Source organism: Homarus americanus, unplaced genomic scaffold, assembly GCF_018991925.1.
Source record: "Homarus americanus isolate GMGI-L3 unplaced genomic scaffold, GMGI_Hamer_2.0 scaffold25895, whole genome shotgun sequence".
Lineage (NCBI taxonomy): Eukaryota > Metazoa > Arthropoda > Malacostraca > Decapoda > Nephropidae > Homarus > Homarus americanus.
Window position 1 is genome coordinate 151,970 of NW_024747404.1, and position 8,733 is coordinate 160,702.

Here is an 8,733-nt window from a genome sequence, read left to right on the forward strand (position 1 = left end):
TCTTCGTATTTTTGTCTCACTTTCTCTTTTTCGTATTTTTGTCTCACTTTCTCTTTTTCTCTTTGGTTATCTCTGGTGAATTGTTTTGCTTTAGAGAACATGTTGCCCAGTTAGCCACGACTCATATATCTGACTTTGACCTTTGACCTCGATGTTTGACCCCGACTTTTCACTTCTCTACCTTTGACCTTAACCTAACCTTACCTAACCCATCCATCCCAACATCTATTATATAATTTTGGGGAAGAGTAACACTAACACACACGCACACACACACACACACACACACACACACACACACACACACACACACACACAGGAGACAGTTACAGATCACAACAACAGCTCCAACAAACCTAGCTTCTGGACGAAATTTTGGTCATTAAATCTTTTGGTTGGGGTTATCAATAGACCATTCTGGGGGGTGAAGGACGAGGAGGCAGGGAGGAGGTTGTGAGGGGTAAGGAAGGGGAGGAAAGGTTTGTGAGGGTGAAGAAAGGAGAAGGTTTGTGAGGGGTGAAGAAAAGGGAGGAAAGGTTTGTGAGGGGTGAAGGGGGAGGAAAAGGTTTGTGAGGTGAAGGAAGAGGGAGGAAAGGTTTGTGAGGGTAGAGGAAGGGAGGAAGGTTTGTGAGGGTGAAGGAAGGAGGAAAGGTTGTGAGGGTGAGAAGGAAAGGGAGGAAGGTTTGTGAGGGTGAAGGAAGGGGAGGAAGAAGGTTTGTGAGGGTGAAGAGAAAGGGAGGAAGGTTTGTGAGGGTGAAGAAGGGGGGAGGAAGGTTTGTGAGGTGAAGGAAGGGGAGGAAGGTTTGTGAGGGTGAAGGAAGGGGAGAAGGTTTGTGAGGGTGAAGGAAGGGGAGGAAGGTTTGTGAGGGTGAAGGAAAGGGAGGGGAAGGGAAAGGGGGAGGAAGGTTTGTGGTGGAAGAAGGGGAGGAAGGTTTGTGAGGGTGAAGGAAGGGGAGGAAGGTTGTGAGGGTGAAGGAAGGAGGAAGGTTTGTGAGGATTGAAGGAAAGGAGGAAGGTTTGTGAGGTGAAGAAGGGAGGAAGGTTTGTGAGGGTTGAAGAAGGGGAGGAAGGTTTGTGAGGGGTGAGAAGGAGGAAGGTTTGAGGGTGAAAGAAGGAGGAAGGTTTGTGAGGTGAAGAGAAAGGAGGAAAGGTTTGTGAGGGGTGAAGGAAAGGAGGAAGGTTTGTGAGGGGGGTGAAAAGGGGAGGAAAGTTTGTGAGGGTGAAGAGGAAGGTTTGTGAGGTGAAGGAAGGGAGAAGGTTGTGAGGTGAAGGGGGAGGAAAGGTTTGTGAGGTGTGAAGGAAAAGGGAGGAAGGTTTGTGAGGGGTGAAGGAAAGGGAGGAAAGGTTTGTGAGGGGTGAAGGAAGAGGGAGGAAAGGTTGTGAGGGTGAAGAAGGAGGAAGGTTTTTAATGGTTGTATTGTCAAGTAGGAAAATGTGTTTTGTTGTTACTTGTAGTATGAGGAAGAGAGACCATAAGTATAAGTTGGAATACTAACGGTGGTGGGCGAGATTACCATGGCAGGGTCGAGGGCGTGGTTTAATCACCATGTAGGCAGGGTGGGCGTGGTTTACTGACTACTGTATGTCATAAGAACATAGGAATGGAGGAAACTGCAGCGGGCCTATTGGTTCATATTGGGCAGTCCCGTTTACACCCAACCCCTATTGCTCATATATCCATCTAACCTATGTTTGGGGCTATCATGCTAGTGGGCGTGGTTTACTCACCATGTCAGGGTCGTGGGCGGGGAGGGCGGCCAGGAGGGTGCCAGGGCGGCGTCCTCCCTCTAGTAACGTGGGGTGTGGGCGGTGGAACCTGGGCGGGTTGTCGTTGATGTCCTCAGACGGACGGAGACCCAGGCGGCGTCCAGGTGGCGAGGTCCTTCCAGCCCCGCGACCCTGGGGGAGATAATGAGAGAGAGATAATACGAGTGTCAAAATAGGAGAGACATAATACGAGTGTCAAAATGAGAGAGAGAGACATAATACGAGTGTCAAAATGAGAGAAAGAGAGTTAATACGAGTGTCAAAATGAGAGAGAGAGAGAGACATAATACGAGTGTCAAAATGAGAGAGAGAGAGAGAGAGAGTCACACAAAACAAGAAAGAATTATTACTACCACTACTGTCTTATAATGACACGGTACACACGGTACACACGCATCACACACACTGTTCCTCACACACACCTGACTTGATTAACATGACTTAACCAATCTACCTGTTTTTTATTGTTGTTGTTTTACCTGGTCTCCATATATGACAGAGTTGTATAAGTGATTTAAAGTCTGGGACAAACTCAATATTCATCAAAGGTTCTGCTGTAATTTAATGAAGACCTCTGTGTGTGTGTGTGTGTGTGGGTGTGTGTGTGTGTGTGGTTATGCTTCTATCGGCTTTTATGCCTATATCAAGTAAACATGTCATAGCGTCGTAGAATGGTTTGTACAGGAATCCACACACACACACACACACACACACACACACACACACACTTACCCTATCAGTGACCTGGACCATAAACTTGAAGCCTCTCCTGTGGGTCTCGTTCTCGTAGTCTAGAGTCATCGTGGCGTGACCCACCACTCCTACAGAGCGCATCCCGAAGTGTTCCCACCCCACCGCTCGCCTCCACCACCTGTGACGCGCGGAGGAGAAAAAAAGCACAAATTCTCAGGTTTTTCTATAGAGAGTAAATTGTGGTTTGTAAAATAGAGGAAATTTATTGTTTGATAATGTTGCGTTTGGTGAATAGTTAATTTGTTTTTCTGATGTGGTAATTATAGGAGGTTAAGACGTACTTAATATTTATAATCTCTTGATGTTTGTGAAGGGATCTTATGTTGAGGTTGATAGACTGTTATGGAGGATACAACACAACAAAGTAACACTGCTGTAATAGAAACACAAATACAGAATATACCATCTTTAACCAAACACACACACACACACACACACACACACACACACACACACACACGCGATAATGAAATACAATCAGTGTGTTTAAAATACTTTATCACGGAAAAATACAGCCAATATAAGAGTATGTAAGTAAAAGGACTAATTACAGGTAGAGAATTTATTAAGGATACACGGTAACACAGGGAGAGAGAGTTTCTTATCATAACCACTTCATACTACAGTACACCTCCTCCTCTCATCTCCCTCACTGATACACTCCTCCTCCTCATCTCCCCACTAATACCTCCTCCTCTCATCTCCCCTCTGCAGTACACCTCCTCCTCTCATCTCCCCTCTACAGTACCTCCTCCTCTCATCTCCTTCTCTACAGTACCTCCTCCTCTCATCTCCCTCTCTACACTACCTCCCTCCTCTCTCTCCCTTCTCTACAGTACTCCTCCTCATCCTCCTCTCTACAGTACCTCCTCCTCTCATCTCCCTCTCTACAGTACCTCCTCCTCTCATCTCTCTCTCTACAGTACACTCTCTCCTCTCTCTCCCTCTCTACAGTACCTCCTCTTTTCTCCCCTCACTACAGTACTCCTCCCTCTCATCTCTCTCTCTACAGTACCTCTCTCCCTCATCTCTCTCTCTACAGTACCTCCTCCTCTCATCTCCCCTCTACAGTACCTCCTCCTCTCATCTCCCCTCTCTACAGTACCTCCTCTCTCATCTCCCTCTCTACAGTACCTCCTCCTCTCCATCTCTCTCTACAGTGCCTCCTCCTCTCATCTCCCTCTCTACAGTACCTCCTCCTCTCATCTCCCTCTCTACAGTACCTCCTCCTCTCATCTCCCCTCACTACAGTGCCTCCCTCCTCTCCTCTCCCCTCTCTACAGTACCTCCTCCTCTCATCTCCCTCTCTACAGTACCTCCTCCTCTCATCTCCCTCTCTAGTACCTCCTCCTCTCATCTCCCTCTCTACTACCTCCTCCTCTCATCTCCCTCTCTACAGTACCTCCTCCTCTCTCTCCTCTCTACAGTACCTCCTCCTCTCATCTCCCTCCTACAATGCCTCCTCCTCTCATCTCCCCTCTCTGATACCTCCTCCTCTCACTTCCCTCTCCACCCTCCGAGGACTGTCACCAACACTTCACTTATCAACACACTCCATCACCCCTCCTCTCATCTCCCCTCACTACAGTACCTCCTCCCTCTCATCTCCCTCTCTACAGTGCCACTCCTCCTCTCATCTCCCCTCCTACAAGTACCTCCTCCTCTCATCTCCTCTCTACAGTACCTCCTCCCCTCATCTCCCCCCACTACAGTACACTCCTCCTCTCATCTCCCTCTCTACAGTACCTCCTCCCTCACTTCCTTCTCCACCCTCCGAGGACTGTCACCAACACTTCTTTATCAACACCTCCATCACCCCTCCTCTCATCTCCCCTCACTACAGTACCTCCTCCTCTCCATCTCCCTCTCTACAGTACCTCCTCTCATCTCCCCTCACCACTGTACCTCCTCCTCTCATCTCCCTCTCTACAGTACACTCCTCCTCTCATCTCCCTCACTACAGTACACTCCTCCTCTCACTTCCCTCTCCACCCTCCGAGGAATGTCACCAACACTTCCTTATCAACACACTCCATCACCCCTCCTCTCATCTATTAACGCCTCTTCCTTATTCTAATATCACCTGCTCCCCTTAAGTCGGATTAACCTTCTCGATGCCCCCTCTTCAAATGGCCCCTTTCCTCCCCTGCTTCATCTATCCCCTTCTCCTCTTCCCCTCTTCTCTTCTTCAAATGGCTCCCTCCTCCTTCTCCCTCCTCCTCAATAATCTTATCGATACTTCCTCTAGCTCCCTTTACCATCCTTTCCTTTCATCCCTTCTTTCCTTCCTTCCTTCATTCCTTCCCTACATCCCTCCTTCCCTCCCTCTCTGCCTCCCTTCATCCCCTCCTCACTCCCATCAATACTTCAGTGCACTTAGCCAGGAGTGACCAAGGAAAGAATGGGAAAGGCTCTTCCTGTTTGATAGTGGTATATTTTGCAGTCCCCTCAGATCAAAGGCAATTTCGTGCGGCGTCTGTATATGTGTGTGTGTGTGTGTGTGTGTGTGTGTGTGTGTGTGTGTGTGTGTGTGTGTGTGTGTGTGTGTGTGTGTGTGTGTGTGTGTGGTCCTGTTGACTGTGCAAATTGGAGAGACCAGATGAGGACCTCTTACTTTTGCGGTGTTTTTTGTTGTTGTTGTTGTTGTTTTTATTTGTGATGTTAATAAGAGTAAAACATTTTGTTAAGTTCTTCCCAGAGTCTATAGTGTGTGTGTGTGTGTGTGTGTGTGTGTGTGTGTGTGTGTGTGTGTGTGTGTGTGTGTGTCTTAAATTTACGCTGGGGTCTTATGTTGTGTCTCAGCTTTGTTCTTTGAGTCTATGTAAAATTATTGTGTTTGAGTTGATTTATTTGATCTCTCTCTCTCTCTCTCTCTCTCTCTCTTCACACGCTATTAATTAGACCTAACAGCAGTTTTCAGTAATATAACTACCCCTTCAGTTAACTACACAACCACACCACACGTTGACCGAGTTTCACGAGATCTCCATAAACAAGTAAATTATCTGATAAACAGGTAGAGGAGGTAAACAAGGAGGAGTAACAGGAGTTAAACAAGGAGGTAAGGAGGTAAACAAGGAGGTAAACAAGGAGGTAAACAAGGAAACAGGTGAATTCTACATATGCTTTGTTTGTTTATGTGGGCCAAGACTGATTAGATGACCAAGGGGGAGGGTCAACTGGAGTCCTAATCCCAGCCTGATTTTAGGATTAGGATAAAGATTAGGAGCCTTTAAGATTAGAGGCCATTATCCTTTGACTACCTTATGGTACTAACCTCTCTGTCTGTTTGTCTGTCTGTCTCTCTGTCCGTCCGTCCGTCTATCTATCTATCTATCTATCTATCTATCTATCTATCTCACCCTGTAGTAGAAGTAGTTGGAGGTGTCACGGTCTGCGGCAGATATCTCCAGTATGGTAGCGTTGTCAGGGGGCCCTTCACCCCACGTCTCGTCCACCTCCAGGTCCCATAGCTGTCGTGCCAGTCGTGGTGAGTTGTCGTTCACATCTGCCAGCCGCACCACCACCGTCCCGTCCTGTCAGAGAATACAACACGACGATGGGTTAGTAAACACGACGATGGGTTAGTAAACACGATGATGGGTTAGTAAACACGACGATGGGTTAGTAAACACGACGATGGGTTAGAAACACGACGATGGGTTAAGAAACACGACGATGGGTTAGTAAACACGACGATGGGTTAAGAAACACGACGATGGGTTAAGAAACACGACGATGGGTTAGTAAACACGACGATGGTTTAGTAAACGCGACGATGGGTCAGTAAACACGACGATGGGTTAGGAAACACGACGATGGATTAATAGACACGACAGAGGTTTAATTAAACACAACGATGGGTTAAGATGCCGTTTTTATTATTATTATTTTTCGTACTGTTTTTGTTCCCTTTATTATTACCATCACAAATAATATTATGTAAAAATGTTGTATTTTCGTTGTTTTCATAAGTATTAACTTTTGTCTTTGTTTTTAATTATTGTTTCTTGTAATACATAGCCAATTGGTTTATTTACGTGGTTTAATGAGTCGTTATAAACCAAAATATTTTAAGGTATTTCATTGTCTAAAGGTTAAAACCCAAACTAACTTAACTATGGTTGAGAAATACACGAGAGAGTTGGAAGTAATGAAAAGCGAAAAAACAGAACATTTAACTGAACAAAACAAGAAGACCCGAGCAGTTGACTACTCTCAAGAGTAGGTGATAATGTGGTGGGAAGAAGAACCTGAAGTGAGGTGGAAAACAATGGAGCTCAACCTCACTGTAGGGCTACAAGTAAGAAGGAGGTTAGGTTGAGGTTAGGTTGAAGAGTTGGGTTGGGTTAGGTTCAAGGGCTATTTTAGGTTAGGTCAGGTAATACTACTACTACTATTTTTTTAGTATTTTTTATTTATTTATTTTTACTTCTACTACTACTACTACTACTACTACTACTACTGCTACTACTACTACTACTACTACTACTACTACTACTACTATTAATAACATCACCCTGAGATACACTTTACGGACAAAATCTTGAATGGTAGAGAAATACAGGAGGAAAGGTGAAGGTCATATATCACCTGTACTGTACACAGGTAGGGTAATATTCACCTGTCACTCGGAAGCTCTGACCAATAACCAGCAACTGAATAATAAAGGAGGAATGGAACCCGTCAATATGTCTGGCCTGGGTGGAGTTTATTTGTTTATTTATTTATTTTAGTTTATTATTTTTTCTTTATTTATTTTAGTTTATTATTTTTTCTTTATTTATTTTAGTTTATTATTTTTTCTTTATTTATTTTAGTTTATTATTTTTTCCTTTATTTATTGTAGTTTATTATTTTTTATTTATTTATTTTAGTTTATTATTTTTTCCTTTATTTATTGTAGTTTATTTTTGTGTTTATTTATTTATTGGTGTTTATTTATTTATTCATTTATTTATTTATTTGTTATTAGTGGAGCAGCTTCATAGATCAAACCGATTCTTGGTATAATTGGAGGTTATTATCCTCGAGGCCACCTGGACGTTAGTGTGAAAAATATCTATGAATTGTTTGCAATCGTCACACGTTGTCACCATCAAACTAACCCCTTTACAGGACACAACTTAGATGAAACAGTATTCACACGTTTAGTTTTCACTCTCACGGTTGTGTCTCAGAATATCAACCAATATCATTGTGCTTAGTCTAGTATCGGTAACTATCGTATATACACAAGGAATTTAATAGTCCTGGATATCGGGTAATTAATAGCCGTCACCTGTATGTAATTACCTGTCGTCTCGTAGAGTATTAAATTACCTCGTTTAAAAGAACAAACACCTGTAGAACTCACCTTTCAGTCCACCACCATCAGAGGCAACCACCTGGATGTGATACTCAGGTGTAGTTTCACGGTCAAGGCAACAGAGGGCGGTGCTGATGAGGCCTGACTAGTCCACGGTAAAGATGGCTTCACCCGTACGTTCATGGATGACGTTCTTCTCGATGGAATAAATTAGAGTCTGGCGTTGGTCCTTCCGTAGTGTCGTCAGCGTCCCAGGCGGAATCACACCCACTGAGAGGTCTTGGTTGGTGGAGAGAGTTCGTAGGTTAGTACAGGTGTTGATGTGAGGGTCCATGGAGGGCAAACAATTGAAATGAAAACAATTATAATATTGACTATCTATCTATCTATCTATCTATCTATCTATCTATCTATCTATCTATCTATCTATCTATCTATCTATCTATCTGTCTGTCTATCCCTACTACTATAAATAAAAGGCAAAAATTGTTTAAAATCGCCAGAGTTGAGGTGATTGAAAAACGTTGTACCGTAAACTAGATAACTCGTTCACGTGAATTTATTGAGAAAGACAAAATCTCAACCAAACCGAAATGGGAGAAAAAAGAGAGTAAAAAAACAACATAAAACGGTGACGAAAAAATGGAATAAAGTGATAACCAGGCACTAGTCGGTTTGAAGGGCCATGTTTGGAGAGGAAGCTGAACCAACTTTTTGGTGAGTTTATTTGAAGACCAGTAAACCCGAGATTCGACTTACACACCTGACCAGCTCCTAGCCCCACCCACCACACACACACCCACACCACACACACACCACACCCAACCACCACCCACCCACCCCAACCCACCCACCACACCCACCCTACCACCACCCACCCCCCCCCACTAGCACCCCACCCCTAG

The 8,733-nt window shown here is 44.5% G+C and overlaps 1 protein-coding gene across 1 annotated transcript in view; it reads right to left on the reverse strand.

Moving 5' to 3' along the window:
* Nucleotides 1-2,568, reverse strand: part of LOC121879598 (neural-cadherin-like) — a 48,330-nt gene extending 45,762 nt beyond the window's left edge. Inside the window, exons 1-2 of the mRNA XM_042386266.1 lie at nucleotides 2,500-2,568; nucleotides 1,729-1,899 (exon numbers count right to left, since the gene is read on the reverse strand). Coding sequence (XP_042242200.1) covers nucleotides 1,729-1,899; nucleotides 2,500-2,568 — 240 coding nt within the window. The remainder of the gene's footprint in view (nucleotides 1-1,728; nucleotides 1,900-2,499) is intronic.
* Between the last annotated feature and the right edge of the window lie 6,165 nt (nucleotides 2,569-8,733).